Source organism: Chrysemys picta, chromosome 8 (assembly GCF_011386835.1).
Source record: "Chrysemys picta bellii isolate R12L10 chromosome 8, ASM1138683v2, whole genome shotgun sequence".
Lineage (NCBI taxonomy): Eukaryota > Metazoa > Chordata > Testudines > Emydidae > Chrysemys > Chrysemys picta.
Genome location: NC_088798.1, coordinates 81,957,213 through 81,977,390, shown reverse-complemented (window position 1 = coordinate 81,977,390; position 20,178 = coordinate 81,957,213). Strand labels below are relative to the sequence as shown.

The 20,178-nt window shown below is 44.6% G+C and overlaps 1 protein-coding gene and 1 long non-coding RNA gene across 16 annotated transcripts in view; one reads left to right on the top strand and one right to left on the bottom strand.

Annotated features, from left to right (window-relative positions):
- Positions 1–5,357, top strand: part of TENM2 (teneurin transmembrane protein 2) — a 1,090,181-nt gene extending 1,084,824 nt beyond the window's left edge. For all 15 annotated transcript variants that reach the window (XM_065554888.1, XM_065554886.1, XM_065554895.1 and 12 more), the window contains 2 exons: positions 823–953; positions 3,629–5,357. In XM_065554888.1, the coding sequence (XP_065410960.1) occupies positions 823–953; positions 3,629–4,390 (893 nt within the window). In that variant the 3' untranslated portion in view covers positions 4,391–5,357. The remainder of the gene's footprint in view (positions 1–822; positions 954–3,628) is intronic.
- The window catches only part of LOC135973158 (uncharacterized), a 70,361-nt gene that overhangs the window by 3,990 nt on the left and 46,193 nt on the right, over positions 1–20,178 (bottom strand). The window lies entirely within an intron of this gene.

The following is a 20,178-nucleotide window of genomic DNA, read 5'->3' as shown; positions in this document are numbered from 1 at the left end:
TTGCCGGAGTAGGGCCTAAGAGGAGAACCATGTTTTGTGCCAGAGGAAGTTTCTAAGCGTTCTCACAAGCTAGAGTGACCAGATGGGATGAAGAAAATATCGGGACACATGGAGAGGGAGGGGATCCTGCCAGCGGAGCAAAAAAAAAAAAAAAAAGAAAAAGAAAGCGGAGTCCCGCCAGCAGAGCAAGGAAGAAAAAAAAAAAGCAGAGTCCCACTGGCGGAACAAAACAAAACAAAAACAGGAGTGCGAAATATCGAGACAAATTGCGTCCCGACCAAACATGGGTCGGGATGCGGGACAAATGACTAAAAATCGGGACAGTCCCGATTTTATTGGGATGCCTGGTCACCCTATCACAAGCATTAATCCAGTATCACACAGTATAGCCCCATTGTAGTAATCCAATCAGGAGGTGACAGAGCTATGGGTAACTATGGTGAACTGTAGGAAATGTTTAGGTCACTCATATATTGGATGTCAGTTCCAATATACCTAGACCATCCCTGACAGAAGTTTGTCTAACCTGTTCTTAAAAACTTCACTTCACAGAGATTCCACAACCTCTGTAGGTAGCCTATTCCAGTGCTTAACTATCCTTCTAGTTATATGTCACTGTTCGCTATTTATAGTGTATTGAAAATCGTCATTCTTGCATCAGTTCACTCTGGAAAAGTACAATTGTGAGAGCTGCCAAGCAATAACAGGTTAGAAATTCGGAGGCCAAACTCTACTTGAAATCAAGAGTTGAGGCCATAGATTCCCTGAGATACATATTACACACCTTCATTTTTCACTCATTTATTTACTTTTGATTTTTAGACGTGAAGAGCTGGTTGGTGATGTTTGGATTTCAGCTCAGCAACATCATTCCTGGTTTCCCTAGAGCAAAAATGTACTTTGTGCCACCTTCATATGAGTTGTCAGAGAGTCAAGCCTGTGAAAATGGACAGGTATGCTGAAGTTCTTGGTGTCTTAAATAGATTTTGTTATTCTTATATTGTATTTGGGTATCATTTTATGACTATAGACATAGGGTCTACAATAAACAGAGTGCACAATATTTATTTCATAGTGATATGAAATTCAATATAGTCAGCTTTTGTAGTAGTGAACATGCCATCTTTCTTACCAACCTAGATTATTACCATAATAGCAGTATCATTAGCTCTTTGTATATACCCTTGAGTTGTTACTCTATTAACAATAGCAAATGGAAATCTCAACGTGTAACTTACCATCTGTTCAATCTATATCATTATATGCCTTTTATTTATATCAATAAAAATGTGAATTGTAATTACTGTACTATTAAAGAACAGTTTTACTCACAATATTGTATAGGGGAAAATAATATTTTTTGTTTGCTTGGGGGTTTAATTTTTGGCAAGCTTGGGCTGTAACTTTTGGTGTTGCAATTAAAATTAAAAGTAAAGTGATGTTAACTTTTTTGCCCAATTAGGAAAGGCATATGCTTACACACACACACACACACACATACACATACACATACACATACACACACACACACACTTGAAATTATCCAAATACTGGGCCAATTTCTAGTCTCAGAAGTCAGTGGAGTTACTCCACATTTATAGTAATGTAACTAGTGTTAGAATAAAATTTTAAAAGCATCTAAGTGAATCAGGAGCCCAAGTTCTATTTTCAAAAGTAATTAATTTTTGGCCTGGTCTACACCTAAAACGTATATTGCTCAGGGAAATGAAATATTCACCCCCCTGAGAGACGTAGTTAAACCGACCTAATCCACCTCTACTGGCTGGTCTACACTGGGGGGGGAGAGAGGGGAGGGAAATCGATCTAAGATACGCAACTTCAGCTACGTATCTTAGTTCGACTTACCTGGCCGTCTTCACAGCAGCAAGTCGACCACCGCGGCTCCCTCGTTGACTCCGCTTACTCCTCCTGCCGAGGTGGAGTATGGGCGTCAATTCAGGGATCGATTTATCGCATCTAGATGAGACCCGATAGATCGATTACTACCCGCCGATCCGGCAGGTAGTGTAGACGTGGCCTAGGTCAATGAAAGAATTCTTCCATCAACCTACATACTGCCTCTCTTGAGAGGCGGGTTTACTACAGTGATAGAAGAACTCGCAGCTGTGCTGCTGTAGCATTCTAGTGTAGACCTACCCTAAGCTCTTAGGTGCCTATACCTCATTGAAAGTCTACAAGACTTAGGCTCCTAAGTCACTTTTGAAAATGTGACTTAGGTTCCTTAGGCACATGGCACATTTTTACCCTTATATCTTCTAGGTCAGAATGTTCAGAAATTATACATAATCTGTTAATAAATTGGTTCCATTGGTTCTACAGAGCCTCTTTAAAAGTTTTAGCTGATTGACTCCTGAATACTCTTGTGATGGACATGGTGTAGATAACCAAGATAGATAAATCTGTATACATATACTATACAAATCTGAAAAGACAAATGCACAAAAAGTATTTTTATCTAACATTAATCAATTCTATGGTACTTTGAAAATTGAGTCCTTTATGTTGGTTTAGGTAACTGCAATATGTGTATGTACTGCTCTCTTTAGTTGGTTCACTGCATAACACTGTACAGTGTATAGACCAGCAACAACAGTTTGAGTGGTACCTTCTATCACTGAGGTGGGCAAAATGTGGCCCGCGGGCCACATGCGGCCCGCAGGACCGTTCTCCCTGGCCCCTGAGCTCCTGGCCTGGGAGGCTAGCCCCTGGCTCCTCCCCTACTATTCCCCCTCCCCCGCAGCCTCGTTGTGGTCTGGGCAGCGGGGCGGTGAGCTCCTGGGGCAGCGAGCTCCTGGGGCAGCGCAGCTGCAGAGCCCGGCCTAACCCGGGTGTTCTATGCTGCGCGGTGCGTGGCTGGCTCCAGCATGGCTGCCTGTCATGGTGCAGCCACGCCACCAGCCACCGATGCTCCAGGCAGCACAGTAAGGGGACAGGGAGTGGGGGAGGGAGGTTGGATAGAGAGCAAGGGAGTTCGGGGGGTGGTCAGGGGCTGGGGGTGTGGATAGGGGTCGGGGCGGTCAGAGGCGGGGAACAGTGGGGTTGAATGGGGACAGGGGTTCCAGGGGCAGTCAGGGAGACGGGGTGGTTGGATGGGGCAGAGGTCCCAGAGGGGGCAGTCAGGAATAAGAGGAGGGGTTGGATGGGGCAGCTGGGGGCAGTCAGGGGTGGGGGTTCCGGGGGCGGTCAGGGGACAGGGAGAAGGGGTGGTTGGATAGGACAGGGGTCCCGGGAGGGCAGTCAGGAAGGGGAGGGGGTGTTGGATGCGGTGGTGGGGGGCAGTTAGGGGTGGGGTGGTCCGGGGGCAGTCATCAGGGAACGGGGGGTTGGATGGGGCAGGAATCCCAGGGGACCATCAGGGGCGGTCAGATAGGGGGCGGGGGGAGGCCACACCTGCCTGTTTGGGGAGGCACAGTCTCCCCTAACCGGCCCTCCATACAATTTCTGAAACCCGATGCAGCCCTCAGGCCAAAAATTTTGCCCACCCCTGTTCTATAGCTTATAGTTTTTTACAGCACCATTTCTCATTGTTCTTTTTAATAAGGTTTAAAATGGGACTCTGAAGTCAGCATTTTCAGGCTGTCTATATCTTATTTGTTTATTTTTGCAGCTAATTACTGGAGTCCAACAGACAACAGAAAGACACAATCAAGCATTCATGGCCCTTGAGGGACAGGTCATCTCTAAAAGATTACATGCCAATATCAGAGAGAAAGCTGGGCACTGGTTTGCAACAACTACTCCCATTATTGGGAAAGGGATCATGTTTGCTGTGAAGGAAGGCCGCGTAACAACTGGCATTTCCAGCATAGCCACAGAAGACAGCAGAAAAATTGCCTCTGTGCTTAACAATGCTTACTACCTGGAAAAGATGCACTACAGCATTGAGGGAAAGGATACCCATTACTTTGTCAAGATTGGCTCATCCGACAGTGACCTTGTCACCCTGGCGATGACCAGTGGGCGGAAGGTATTGGACAGCGGAGTAAACGTCACAGTTTCCCAACCAACCCTCCTTATCAATGGAAGGACTCGAAGGTTTACCAATATTGAATTCCAGTATTCTACCCTGCTACTTAACATACGGTACGGACTGACCCCTGACACACTGGATGAAGAAAAGGCACGAGTGTTAGACCAAGCTCGACAGCGAGCCTTGGGATCAGCATGGGCCAAAGAGCAGCAGAAGGCACGGGATGGCAAAGAGGGCAGCCGCCTATGGACTGATGGAGAGAAGCAGCAGCTTTTGAGCACAGGAAGGGTTCAAGGTTACGAGGGATACTATGTACTTCCAGTGGAGCAGTACCCAGAGCTAGCAGACAGTAGCAGCAACATCCAGTTTTTAAGACAGAACGAAATGGGAAAGAGGTAACAAATTAACCTGCTGTCATCCTCTGCTGGATGAATCAGTAGTCACAACTGTTATCTCCTCTCCTAAGGAGATGAAGACCTAACTGGGGGCACTAGGCTGAGCTACTTTGGGATAGTAAGTGGCAAGAAAGCTCACATTTTTTGAGTTAAATGCTACTGTTCAAGTGATTAAAAACCACATCCTGAAGTGGACTAAAGCCAGACTGATAACTTTAACCATACAAATTAAAAAGTACCCCTAAAATATTACCCACTTGTTCTGGGTCTAAAGAAAAAAAAGAAATAAAAATAGAAAAAAGGCCTCATATTATATTACCTCACTCCATTCACACGTGAGCAAACTAAGAAATTCAAGAGGGCCACCTTCTCTAGACCAGCTGATGAAACAAAAATGATTCACACTGCTTGTTTGATAAATATTCAAGAGGTTTCCGTTTAAAGCAAGATACAGGTGCATTTAAAACATGACTTTGGGGTGATTTGTGTGTAATAACTGGAGGAAAATGAGAATGCGAGCAAGAGACCACTGGAAATACTAAATTAAAAAATTATTTAAAAAATAACAAACCTGCACTTGCACTCAGACCCTGAATTTGTCTGGCCTGAAGTTTAATTTATTCAAAGAGGGCAGAGTGTAAAGTTAAATTCAAAATGGTGGCTATAATCACTACAAATAAATTTCATACTCTGTTTGTCTTTGAAGATTCCATTGTGGACAGTATAACACAGTTACAGGGTGTAGTCTGTTTAGATTCAGTAGTTTGTTGGTATCAGTTCCAGTAGAGCTGTGGGCATTGTGTTACACTATTGCAAATGGGCACCACTTCAGATCACCCTGTACATACATCAGCCAGAAGGCACAATCACTGTTTCAGATTTTAAAATTATTAGTGTGTTTGTTTGGTCGAGAAACTGAGACAATCACATTATGGTCACCACAAAAAATTAAAAAAAAAAAAAAAAAAAAAGCTAAGAACTTTGGTACAAGAACTTTTTTGTAATATACATGTATGAATTGTTCATTGAGTTTTTATATTAATTTTAATTTGCTGCTAAGCAAAGAATAGAGACAGGCAAAGATAATTTATGGCAAAGTGTTTAAATTGTTTATACGTAATAAAGTCTCTAAAACTCCCGTGAATTATTTGTCTCTATTGTGGAAATGTTTTGAGAAAGAAAATTGTGTAGCTGTGGATCTGTCTATATAACCTAGTACATGCAATCTTTTAGATGCAGAAATGGTGTGCTAGTATCATACATTGTACAAATTCTATTAATATCCCTTCCTCTGGACTCCAGGTAAGCTATACATTCACCAGCAGCTCTGTTACGAGTGTTAAACTGGCAGACATTTTTAAAAGCATTTGCCATGGAGCAGAACAAAAATAATTTGGGGAAACCAATGAAATACAAGTTATGTTGATAAAGCGACTGAAAAAGTTAGTGTGGGGGGGAAAGCCCTACAGGCAGGTGTGCAGATATAGGACCCAATTCTGCAACTGGATATGTAAACCGCAAACAGAGCCATTCTACCATCACTGACTCAATTTTAGAGGCAGGGCCATAATTATTTTATTGCACCCTACCTTTACCAAGCCTGCAGCCCTTTCTATCTAAATTGAACAGACAGTCGGACTACTACTGCTCCCATTTACATTGGTGTACATTGACTTAGTGGAGGTTTTTTCTCGACTCATGGTAGTGTATCTCTGAGCAGACCTTGTTCTAGTGACATCTTATTCAAGGTTGTTGCCCAACTGGTGAGACACCTGGCATCAGATATCAATGCCAGCCTTTTCGAAACTTTTCATTTAGCTCTAGTGGCTACCACTTTGGGGTTCTTAATTAGGGTTGCCAACTTTCTACTTGCAGAAAACCGAACACCCTTGACCCACCCCCTGCCCCGCCCCTTCTCTGGGCCCCCGCCCCCTGCTTATTCCATTCCCCCTCCCCCTCCCTGTCACTCGCTCTCTCCACCCTCACTGACTCGCTCATTTTCACTAGGGTGGGGCAAGTGCTCCAGCTGGGGGTGCGGCCTCTGGGGTGAGGCCAGGGATGAGGGGGTTGGGGTACAGGAGGGGGCTCCGGGCTGGGGGTGAAGCCAAAGGGTTTGGAGTATAGGAGTTGGCTTTGGGCTGAGGCAGGGGGTTGGGGTGGGTGAGGGTTCCAGGGAGGGGCCAGAAATGAGGGGTTCAGGGTGTGGGAGGGGGCTCTGGGCTGGGGCACGGGGGTTGAGGGGTGACGGCTCTGGCTGGGGGGGTGGGCTCTGGGGTGGGGCTGGAGATGAGGGATTTGAGGTGCAGGAGGTGCTTTGGGCTGGGACCGAATGGTTTGGAGGATGGAAGGGGGGATCAGGGCTGGGGCAGGGGGTTGGGGTGTGGGAGGGGGGTCAGGGGTGTAGGATCCGGGTGGCGCTTACATCAAGCAGCGGCATGTCCCCCATCCAGCTCCTACATGGAGGCACAACCAGGCGCTCTTCACACTGTCCTGTCCACGGGCCCTGCAGCCCCCATTGGCTGCAGTTCCTGGCCAATGGGAGCTGCAGAGCTGGTGCCTGGGGCAGGGACTGTGTGCAGAGCTCCCTGGCTGCCCCTACACCTAGGAGCCAGAGTGGGGGACGTGCCACTGCTTCCGGGAGATGTGTGGCTCCATGGCAGGCAGGGAACCTGCCTTAGCCCTGCTGCGCTGCCAACCAGACTTTTAATGGCCCGGTCAGTGGTGCTGACTGGAACCGCCAGTGTCCCTTTTTGACCAGGTGTTCTGGTCAAAAACCAGACACCTGGCAACCCTATTCCTAATTCAAGTCCAAACACCTGCTCTTCATTCTATTAATAGTTCCAGATGGCTTGCATGGCCAGATTTTTATATGGCTGAAGGAATGCTGAAATGCATCTGAGCAGTTCTGAAGCGGAATCTTTTCTCTGAACTAAGACAGTTTATTCACATGTTATGTAGAAGTTTAATTTTACTTTTGTGAAAGGCTGCAGAGAAGATATTGCTATTTCCACTGATATCAATGAATATACACAATTCATTATGTCCACTTATTAGGCCACATTTTAAGACGTGACCCGATGATTTCAGTTGCATTTTTTTCAAAAAGGCGCACACACATTTTTATCAACTGCCTGACTGCACCATCACCACCCCACCCCCAGGACTGGTAAAGATGTAATTGCCATTCTTCGCTCGTGCAATTAGCAAATTTCTTGAATTTCAATTTTATTTTTGAGTACGCTTCAAAAGACAATAAAAAGTGATTATCAATAGCCATACAAAACAGATTCACTCTGTTGATGAGAAACAGCCAGCCATGAAAATAAAGTTAAAGATTTCTGCTATATGCAAAAACAGGAGGAACGTTTGAAGTTCCTCTCTAATGTGACTAACCCTTCGCTTCTGGGGATAATAGAAGGAAATTTGACAGTGTCCAGTTTCCTCCTGCTTTTAGTTTAATCAGGAATCATCACCAGGTGAATTTAGAGATCAGTTCTACATTTGGGACTGTGGGCCTCTTTATAATCCAATAGGTGATGTTCTTATGAGTTGTGATGGCAACAGAGACCCCTGAGTTAATTGCAGGCTTGAAGTCACTGCGTTCAGTTGTGCTGGAAGCAAAACAATGTGACAAGTTGTGTTGTACCTTCAGCACTTGGCAAGTGCATCCATTTATTAGCATATAAAAACAACTAGTGTAGAGTTTGCTCTATATAAAATAAGTTTTATACAATAGAATCAAAAGCTGTATGTTCCCCTCTGGTGAATGACTTAGTACGTATTTACTATCCATAGCTTGGGCTATTTTGTTTATATCACATTGACTGTTTGCCTGGGGTGTTGGACTTGATGCTTCATTTTATTATCTGACTTTTGACTACAGGGACTAAACAGGTGAGTTAAGTAGTGGGTAGCAGTTGTTGGAAGTTTACTTTTTCTTCAATGAAGATGTGGGTTATTTCTGGCCTGAGCTAATAGGCAGGCATTTCAGTCCATTTTGTACTATGGGATTGTTTTTGTGGTAAAGAAGATTTGAGGATGGTGGGGGGGGGGGGGGAGGAGTCCCTGCAATTCCTCCTTTATTCCTGTACCGAGATCCTATAGATTTAAAAATCAGAATCAGTGCTGCTTTATATTATCCTTCTGCATTCTGATAAAGCAAAAGGGGTCATGATTACAGACAACGGTTAGGAGCTATTTTATATTTAACTTCTACTAAGTGGGGAAGAAGGGGCTGTATCACGTGCTGTCAAGAGTAGGACTCTAGCTCTGTTCTATCTAACTTCTCTGTGCCTACATTTTACTTCACTAATACGATCTGATTGTTATGAAGCATTGGCATTTCATTTAATGTGTGTTGATAAACATTTACCCAGAAGTATTTCTTATGCAATCACGTAATAAGAGGCTCTCTAATAAATGTCTCAGAGGAAGGTGACAGACTGAAGACAGCATTCTCTGAATTGATTTACAGCTTTAGTAGACTCCCCCATAACAGGAAGTACGTAGGATTATTTTCATACCAAACATCAGACAGAGCTCTAGCTATATACTCCAAGTGATATATTGCACATTTGAAGAGAACTAATATTAATAGCCCCTAGGGATGTGGAATCTAGGCATCAAAACAGATTTTGGCCTACATAGTTGATTAACTAGAGCTTTTATTGACACAATATGTCTGTCTTGAGTTGGTGTTACACAAAGAGTAATGAGTGCAGTGTGAGTGTTATAATCAGCACTAGCAGCAAAGAGTCCTGTGGCACCTTATAGACTAACAGACGTATTGGAGCATGAGCTTTCGTGGGTGAATACCCACTTCGTCAGTTGCATCCAACGAAGTGGGTATTCACCCACGAAAGCTCATGCTCCAATACATGTTAGTCTATAAGGTGCCACAGGACTCTTTGCTGCTTTTACAGATCCAGACTAACACGGCTATCCCTTTGATACATAATCAGCACTGTTGACTTTACAAAGTTATGAAAGTACATTACCATACACAATGACTACTTGCTAGCTCTTTTTCATGTAATTACAATAGAGGAAAACTTCTAATGTATTTTACTTTCCCATTAAGTAGTTTACTCAGGCCTAGCCTACACTGCGGGGGGAAAGATCTAAATTACACAACTTCAGCTACTTGAATAACATAGCTGAAATCGACGTACTTAGATCGACTTACTGTGATGTCTTCACTGCGGTGAGTTGACTGCTGCCACTCCCCTGTTGACTCTGCCTGCGACTCTTGCAGCGGTGGAGTACAGGAGTCGACGGGAGAGCGCTCGGGGATCAATTTTTTCGCATCTAGACTAGACTCGATAAATCGACCCCCACTGGATTGATCGCTGCCTGCCAATCCAGCGGGCAGTGTAGACATACCCTCAGAGTAAGTAGGACTTTGCAGACTTCACTCTCAGGATTTGACTCATCCTAATTTCTGAGACAGAGACTGCATCTGCAGGGAGATTCCAAATTACCCTAAAACGTGTTGCTTTAAGATGATCTTTCGTTTCTATGCTGAATTTTTAGGACAGCTGCAGCTAGGGTGACCAGATAGCAAGCAAAATCGGGACAGGGAGTGGGGGGTAATAGGAGCCTCTATAAAAAAAAAAGCCCCAAATATCAAGACTGTCCCTATACAATTGGGACCTCTGGTCACCCTAGCTGCAGCTGGCACCAACTCCCTCCTACACAGGGCTTCTCCATCTAGTGGTTCGTAGGTAGAGCAGATTGGAAAATGTTACAAAAGCCATTTAAATTTTAGCCAAATAAATTATGATCAGATACTATTCACCTTTTTCTCTTTAGATATTCTGGGTTGGGGTTTTCAAATGCATTTGCATAACTTAGGAAAAGCACAAATCCTGTTGATTTTCAATAGAATTTTTCCGAGTGTTTTGGGTATTTTGAAAATGCCACCCTTTTATAGCACCTAGTCTACTGGTACCCACTCAGCCTCCCAATAAAGTCTTTGAAGTGAACTCGTGGGAACCTCAGGCTCCTCTTTCCTTCCCGTAATGCCACTCAGAATTCCCAGAGACAGACCAGAGGTTACGAATATGCCTGCGTTCTTAGATCAACTGACTCTTCTTATCCATTGACTATTCTGCTAAAGGCCACATAAGCCAATTTCAAAGCATCTCTCTCTCATCCCACCCACCCTATTAAGCTTCTTCTCATGTTTCCATGGAGAAGCTCTACTATGTATAAGGATGTGTCTTAAGTCTTTGCATGATGCCTCCCAAGACTGCTTGCCAAGACCTCTGCAAGTTATACAATTGCTTACAGAAATCTAATATCCCAAGGAACTCTAGCATACAAATAAATAGTCCTCCCCGTGCCAATGACTGTTTTGTAAGGAAAGTCTAAATCACACCATTAGATTCTTAGCCAAGAAAAAAAATTCTGTGCCCTTCACACAATAAAGATCCATAAACTTCCACTCCAGAGACTTATTGCCCAGTCTTGGCTCTACGTTTTTAGACATTACTCTCTGTCCTAGAAAGCAGGGAGAGGAGGCAATTTTCATTCCTCCTCCAACACTGTCACTAATCAGAGGTGGTCTCCTACAGTTTCAGCAATGGCAAAAATATACTGAAAAGGAGTAGTGGGAGAACCCCAAAGGTGTGGCACTCTGGTTTGGTTTGGATAGGCACCCTAATGCTCGGGTGCTTTTCCAGACTTTACAATATAGAGTCACCCACTGCTCAAGCTAAATGTGAGGGGGAACTGGGTGGTTATCTTCTTGGGTAGGATCAGTCAGAACACTGGCTTCTCTGTGGTGGTCTTTATGGTTTCCCCATTTCCCTTTGCTGAGTCTCCTTGTTCTAGTCTCCCCTCCGTCCTTCTACAATCCCTTTACTTTCCCTGTTGTCTCTCACCACGACGCCATCTGATATATGTCCATTCCCTCATACCTCCTTGAGGGTTCTCCATTCATATCGGCCTCTTTTTGCTACCGCTCCTCTACTTTCTTTTAGGATTACTTATGGGGTTGCGATTAACCTAACACCAAGGCTGGAGTGGAGCAAATCCTGTTTCTACTGTGGGAAAGCGATTTAAGTGATCACATTTCACTCTCCCAGGTTCCTCAGTTACACTGTCCCAACTAGACAATCCTGCCTTTACATTTCCTCCACTTAAAATGCATTTGGTTATGTGCCAGATTAAGGATACCCGCTTCAAAGAAGTCTTTGCTCCGAAGCCTGCTCTCTCAAAATTCAATGCACTGCTAGGTGTCACAGTCACTCCCTTGCCAAGCACAGACTGGCCTCACTCTTCAATCAATATGAATATTAATTGGCTTCTGTCTGGTATATCTGCAGACAGGTATGAAATGGTTACCCATTTGAGATGCAATCCAGCAGCACACTGTGGCTCAGCTATCCCCGGTGTCCCAGACATTCTGGGACAAAGTCTGCTCGTATTGAGAGATGCCTTACTCTGCAACTAGCCTCATAGATGTCAGTGGGGTTATGCCTGAAGAACAGTACTCCTCAATGTGAGTTAGAGGAGCAGAATCTGGCCTGTTGTGACCAAATGACACGCAAGCTGCAAATACACAACTGTGTGACACGTATGTCTGCTTTGACTTTTCAAATCCAAAACTCAAAGGGTGGTGAGTCAAGGTTCTGCTGCACTGTAAACTTTAAAGCCCAAGAATATGGTTCTGTTTTGCGCTACTGGTACAGTCAGGTGGAGAGACAGTGTTTAAGAACATGTTTCCTTAACTGCAAGAGTAGTAGCTTAGATTTTTTTTTATAACCAAAGGAATTCTAAAGGTCTAACTTTGCATTTTTAGCTTCAACAAGTGAGAAGTCAGTTTTGCTTTTCTGGTTTTCATGTTGTCAAGGCTGCTTCCCCACTTTGAACTTTAGGGTACAAAGGTGGGGGCCTGCATGAAACTTCTAAGCTTAACTACCAGCTTAGATCTGGTCCACTGCTACCACTCTCGATGCTAATTCCCTTCCCTGGGTAGCCTTGAGAGACTCTTCACCAATTCCCTGGTGAATACAGATCCAAACCCCTTGGATCTTAAAACAAGGAGAAATTAACCATTCCCCCTCCTCCCTTCCACCAACTCCTGGTGGATCAAGATCCAACCCCCTTGGATCTAAAAACAAGGAAAATCAATCAGGTTCTTAAAAAGAAGGCTTTTAATTAAAGAAAAGGTAAAAAATCATCTCTGTAAAATCAGGATGGAAAATAACTTTACAGGGTAATCAAACTTAAAGAGGCCAGAGGACCCCCCTCTAGCCTTAGGTTCAAAGTTACAGCAAACAGAGGTAAACACCCTAGTAAAAGGTACATTTACAAGTTGAGAAAACAAAGATAAACTAACACGCCTTGCCTGGCTGTTTACTTACAAGTTTGAAATATGAGAGACTTGTTCAGAAAGATTTGGAGAACCTGGATTGATGTCTGGTCCCTCTCAGTCCCAAGAGCGAACAACTTCCCAAACAAAGAGCACAAACAAAAACCTTCCCCCCCCCCCCCCAAGATTTGAAAGTATCTTGTCCCCTTATTGGTCCTTTGGGTCAGGTGTCAGCCAGGTTACCTGAGCTTCTTAACCCTTTACAGGGAAAAGGATTTTGGAGTCTCTGGCCAGGAGGGATTTTATAGTACTGTGCACAGGACAGCTGTTACCCTTCCCTTTATAGTTATGACACATGTATTAGCACAATGAATAGGCTGGGCCATGGTTGTGAATACTTAGAATGTTTGATTTTAAAAGCCACCTGCTAGCATTGCTTTTTACAAAGTTATGGAAACATTTAAAATCAAGATGGTGTGTCATCCTCAATGTGATAGTGTCCCTTCAGCTGCCTGTGGAACGTATAGCTTTTTTTTCCTCTTGAAGCTGTACCACCATCCTTAAGCCACAAGGTGGCAGCTTTGTCTGCAAGACGTTCAGCAAGTCAGCGGCCTATTGTTGTTTTGTTTTGTTTTTGATAGAATAAAAATATGCATTTTAAACTTCTGGATTTGTTTTACTCAAGAGTGTCGCAGCCTGTAACGACAAAGGCTTGGATCCAAACACCCTTGATATCTGAGAGAAAGGAGTGTGGAGAAAGAAGCATTTAGAGACGGATTTATATTTTATTCAAGCACCTTTTTCTCTAATGGCTGACCTAACATTAGATCAACCTTTAGATCAGGACTTCCTATCCATCAGTTAGTTTGAACAGCAAGGTGAGAGGGATACACAGGGTTCTGCTGTTCAGTGTGTATCTGAAGAATGTCAACAGGCTTGGATACCTTAGGACTGTTTCTGTAGTATACTTTCATTAACATTGCATTAGAAGAGCTCTGGTCTCTATGGAGTCCTCAGGATCTCTACTTCCTGTAAATAAATACTACTCTTGGAGAGTGTGATACTGCTTCGCTGCCCAAGAGACTGAACTAGTGACCTCCTATGAGGTCTTTCTGGGTTTGTTGGTCAAGTGTGCCTACGTTAATAAGTAAGCATCAAACTTCCCCAAAAATCCAAGTGCATCACACCTGACCTACACTGCCCTGGGAAGCAAAAGGTAATTTACAATTCAGTGCTCCATGCTACTGCATGTCTTGTGCCCACCAGCTTGATTCTCTTGTTAATAGTCTAGCAAACATTTCTAAAGGATATATTAAGTGTAGATCAAAGATACAAGAGTGTTCAACATTAAGTTTTGCGATTTCCAAGCTAGGAAATTCAGAAAGTAAGGTCCCCACAACATTTTTCACTTCATCACCTTGCCCATCTGAGGGGCTTTCACTATCTAATCACAGCAGGCTCACTCACCTGAAGGGGGACACCCTCACTCTGGCAAAAAGGAGACTAATTAGCTATTCCTGGCCTGTTCAACACCAAGGAGGCACACCTGCAAGGCTTGTTCTGTGGAGGGGGTTAAAAGGGAAGATCTGCCCCAGGAAGGGGTAGTGAATAGGAAGTGGACTGTTCTGCCTTGTCTCTCTGATGGCTGATACAGGAACCCCAAGAGGGAGTCAGCAAGAAGCACTACTGCTCCCAAAGCTGCAAGACCCAGCTGCAGAGCAATATGCCCTACAAGGAGGAGCTGGAGTAGACCCCATTTATACTAAGCCCAAAGGGCTGACCGAGGAAGACTGCCTAAGTTCCAGCTCACCCTTACCTCTCTTTATTTTCCTATGGACTCTCCTCTCCCATAAGAGAAGAAAAAGGGGAGAGGACTCTTCTTTTGTTTGCCTCAAGAACCCCCTGGGGCATCCTGCCTTCTCTCTCTGGCTTCTAGGATAGAGAATTGTCTAAAATGGTAGGGCCATGACTGGGAAATAAGCCCCTGGAGTGGAAGTTTGGGCTCTTTATTGTGTGAAGGTCACAGATTTTTTTCCCCCTTGGCTAAGATTCTCAGGACTTGATTTAGGCATTCCCTACAAAGACAGTGTAAGGACCTGAAGCGGGGTCTGGAGGGGACCCCTGCTGCTCACACACATACTAACCTGTTTATTTTAACTAGGTGGAGCTGTGCAAAGGGGTCTGGATCGCTGCCCATATGAGCACATTAGTCTGAGACCAGTTAGCAAAGATTTTTCTCTTGAGCCAAAACCTTTTCAACAATTTAACTCAGTTGGGACCTCCACTCCCACTTCCTTCTTTGAAGAAGAGAAAGTTAAACAGAAAATGTGGAATATAGGAAATTGTGACCATGGGGCTTGGATGAGTTATCCATTTCGTACAGTAGCACCATTGACAGTTGGCATTACCAGGTGCTTCAGTGGAATATGTGAGAAACACTGTAATAGGCAGCTATAGAATAATCTGCCCATAAGGAGAGTTTCTTCCTAACCCCATTCATTTATGTCCTGAAGTAGGAGGGTTTCTCTTTTTCACAACTTAGTTATTTTAATCTTTACTCCAAAACTGGTCATGTGGCTTTTCCATATATGTAATAAGTAATCCATCCTTGGTGAATCACACTAAAATCTGCCTCAGTGATATTGTGTGGCACTGAGTTCCATGGGCTCAGTGTGCAAAGTAGTATTTAAAACTGATTTTAAAAATTGTTCAGTATTGGCGTTATTGAGGCTGTTTGTACATCATTTTGCCCTCTGAGCTGTAGGATCTACAGCTTTGCTGTTGTTTTTCAAAGCATTGCCCCTCAAAAGCATGTCAGACATTACCTCACTACATCAGAGTCCCAATTGGTGGCCGTGGCATGCCAGTGAGAAATATCTGCCTGATCCTATTCCAGTAGGATGGATGCCCATATGTGCTCAATAGGGCTGGATAGCCGTCCTTCAGAACATCTCAGTGCCCCCCCCACACACACACACACAAATAGAACATATAGGGACAAGAATAGAACTCTATACAGTTACCTTGGCCAGTAATCCATTGTTCATGGCCACAGAGGTAAAGGATGGAAGAGAACCATTAGATAATCAAATCCCTCCCCCCTGCTCTTGATCTTAGCCAAAAGCCCTAGAACAGCACCTTTAACCACCAGCCTGTCAGAGAAGAGATGCCTCACTGCTTTGGAACAACCAGTCAGAACTCTATCCTGGCAATTTCATCTCAGAACATTTGTTATGATTAAAACTTTATTACAAAATTCTATCAGAGCCGCTTCAGAGGGTCTGGTTAACACAAGATCACTGCACTTAGCAGGGTTAGATATGTGGTTCTGAGCTTTATGTTTGGAATACCCTAAGGCAACAATTATTTCATTACTCCAACCAATAGAGACGTTCACTAGTATTTAACTGGCATCCACAAATTCATCATATAACACCATTTTCAATGAGTTTCATTAGAATTTACAGAAATCCATTACACTAACCAGGCTAGACTAGTAGAATTCATATCAGTTTATATGTTTCATGCTGGGTTTGATAATATGGTATATACAGAAGAACCTACAGTAGGGTTACCATATTTCAGCAAGCAAAAAAGAGGACGGGAGGAGCCCCGCCTTAGCCCCGCCCCTGCCCCTCCCACTTCCCGCCCCCCCAGAACCCCCAACCCTCCCCCCGTTCCTTGTCCCCTGACTGCCCCCTCCTGGGACCCCTGCCCCTAACTGCCCCCCAGGACTCCACTCCCTATCTAAGCCTCCCTGCCTCTTGTCCCCTGACTGCCCCAACCCTTATCCACACCCCCACCCCCAGACAGACCCCTGGGACTCCCACGCCCCATCCAACCACTCCCCACCCCCTGACAGCCCCCCCCAGAACTCCCAACCCATCTAAACCCCTCTGCTCCCTGTCCCCTGACTGCTCTGATCCCTCTCCGCACTCCTGCCCCCTGACAGCCCCCCCCAGAACTCGCAACCCATCTAAACCCCTCTGCTCCCTGTCCCCTGACTGCTCCGATCCCTCTCCGCACTCCTGCCCCCTGACAGCCCCCCCAGAACTCCCAACCCATCTAAACCCCTCTGCTCCCTGTCCCCTGACTGCTCCGATCCCTCTCCCCACTCCTGCCCCCTGACAGCTCCCCCCCAGAACTCCCAGCCCCCCACCCCCCCGCTCCTTGTCCCCTGACTGCCCCCTCCTGGGACCCCTGCTCCTAACTGCCCTCCAGAACCCCACCCCCTACCTAAGACTCCCTGTTCCTTGTCCCCTAACTGCCCCCTCCTAAGACCCCCCCCCAACTGCCCCCCAGGACCCTACCCCCTACCTGTACCCTGACTGCCCAAAACTTTCTCCACTCCCCCCAAAAAGCCCCCCCTCGTTTCTTGACTGCCCCCTCCAGAACCTCCCTTCCCCTTCTCCTGCCCCCTGGCCCCCTTACCCTGCTGCTCAGAACAGGGTGTTGGGCTCTGTGCGAGCCGAGCCGGACACGTGGCTGCACTCCCCAGCTCAACAAAACCCGGTCCCTGGCCCTGCACAGTGCTGCTGGACCGGGCTGCAGGGGAGAGCTGCCGGCTCAGAATGCAGGGCGGATCTGGCTCCTCTACAGCTGCTCCGGAGTCCAGCCCGGGACTTTCCTGCAGCCCTCCCAGCCGCTCGCTCTGCTCTGCCGGGGGAGGGGGGAAATCCCGGACATTTTGAGTGCTTTACAAATTCCCCCCGACGCTATTTTTAGAACAAAAAGGAGGACATGTCCGGGTAAATCCGGACGAATGGTAACCCTAACCTACAGTACTTTGGGCCAGTCAGAGCCTACCTGAAGTCAACTACCCAGTCAAATAGCACCAAAAGGCCCAGAAGAAGAAACCTCTCAGCTGAGCTTAAAGTTACCAAAGGGGCTGGATCAAGGCTGCCAGCATGCTCTACCCCAGCAAACCTAAGACTCCTGTCACAGGTGAGCACAAGTCACACTACAGATGGGTCAATATAGGCCAGATTTATCTACCACTGCCCCAAAGGGCAGTTGGGAACACTCGTCAACACAAAACACAACAGGTTTTTGCTGCCTCAGCACAACAGTTGCAAGCCTGCCAGTATCTCTCACTGGTGGGGCTTTATATCTTCAGTTAGTTTACAGTAATTTCTCAATGTAATTAGATTTCAGTGTCCTCCCTTTTGAGCCCTCCCTGGGACAGGAGAACTAGTTTGCTGTCAGATTCCTGTAGAAGTCTGCTGTGTTAATATTGTGTTAAGTAATGAAAAAATACCTTTCGATCTTAAGGTTGGGGGTTCTGGCAAACTTGGTCAGAGTTTTGCAATGACTAACTTTCCTTGTCTCTATTTGAAACAGTGAGGGCCAAACCCAGAACCATTTATCCAAATCAGCCACTTTATTCCCCATCCTCCTCTTCTGAATTTGAGAGACTTTCAGTTGAATGAGACCCAAATCCAAACCGCTCCTAGTCTTGGTTTTGCATAACTACTCTCCATGTACTAAGGCGTGGCACAGCCACCACCCACTTTTGGCTATCACTATTAAATAATTACAGGTAATAACAAGAGATTGGAGCATCAAAGATGTTCCTAAATTTCCCAGGGTTGCTGCATACTTATTTGTGTAGTTTTCCTGTTCACACAAGACACTGAATCAGATTCTGTTCTCAGGCACACTGATGTAAATCTAGAGTAATTATATTGATTTCATGTTACTCAGATAAAAAAACCAATCAGCACAGGCCAGATTTCAGCTAGGTATTTAAACTATTATGTATACAATCATAAGCAGAGATTTTACCAAGGTATAGTAAGGTACTATTACTGTACAAAATATTGCAATAAGCTTTATCAATAAGCTGTATTTTAAAGAATCGCCCCCTCAAAATTAACCACTTTAGAATGACTTTTCCATAGAAGGCACATCCCTCTCCACTCTGCTAGGTGGAGTGATACCAAACAGGAAAGATGATAAGACCCATAATTTTAAAGTAAGCCTGTTATATAAAGATATGAGGGAAAGTATGGGCTTTCCTGGTAGTCCCAGTGGAGGTGTTACATGTGACTATGGCCCTTTCTCTTTAATTGCAAGTGATCAGTCTTTAGACAGCCACCTCTTCTCTTGACTGTTTAATACTTGTCAAGTTTCAGGGGGTAGCCGTGTTAGTCTGTATCTACAAAAACAACAAGGAGTCTGGTGGCACCTTAAAGACTAACAGATTTATTTGGGCATAAGCTTTCATGAGTAAAAACCTCACTTCTTCGGATGAGTTTTTACTCATTCTTCGGATGAGCCACCAGACTCCTTGTTGTTTTTGTTTAATACTTGAAACTCAAATGCCTGAATAATTTTCAACAGCCTAAATAAAAATCTTTGCCCGCAATCAGATTTAACTTATATGTCATCACTTGATGTCATGATCTTAGCAGTGCTTTACTCATCTAGAATCTCTTTCTGGAAAAACAGGGTAGACAAGACTGAATTTCTAATATAAAAAACTACACCCCTTTCAGACTTTTTAAATAAGTCACAAAGAAGCAAGTCAGGACACATTTACTTTTTTTCCTTTGTGCTACAGTGGGGAATTAAGCAGCCTCAGATTTTCTCCCATGTTTATTGTGTTTAGCCTGAAGGGCAAGGAAACTGAGAAGTGGGGGAATACAAAATTCGGAACAACAACAACAACAATTAGAAAAGGCAAGTGTCCACAAAGAGATTAGAAAAGATAATGGTTTGTTAATTGTCACTAGAGATGGACAAAGATTTGGGGCCAAAACATGCAGGTTTAATGACACTGAAAAGTTTTGAGAAGTTGTCTGTTTTGCCAAATTGTTTTAGTTTAAAAAAAAAATCAGAAATAATTGAAACATTGTATTTTGAACTTCTTGAAATGTTTCAATTTTTCAGTTTGAAATGACTGTGTCAAAATTTCCTTTAATTTTATTTTAAAAAGTCAAATATTTTAAGATGGTCCAAATGAAATATTCAAATTTTGTGAAAACAACATTTTGTTCAAACTGAAAAGAAACTATTTTCAATTTTTTGGACTTGCCAGCAAACTGAAAAATCCATTATTCAGACTGCACTGATTGCCACACATTCTTCATTAATAGTCCACTAGAAACAGCATGGACTCTCCTCAGAGAGCTAGAACAAGTATCTCACTAGGAGACAAGTTCTGTTTCTGATGGGGTCAATAGTAATTTGGGCTTCAGTCTCAGTAGGAGCTGGGATGCCAGAGTGGGTTTCTAGGGTGTATATTGCTGCACCTATGGGCGGCAGATGAAGCTTCCTCTTGGGAAGGCTAGCCCCCTGCCCCGCCTCTTCCGGCTGACGCTACATCTCCACTTGCTGCTCTCAGCCCTCCCATGACCCTGGTGGGGGGGGGGGAGGAGGGAAAGGGGTGTGTGGCTGAGAGCTCAGTCAAGGGGATGGGGGCAGCTGAGACCTCGGCCTTGGCTGAGACCACACCAGAGCTCTTGGCCCTGGCT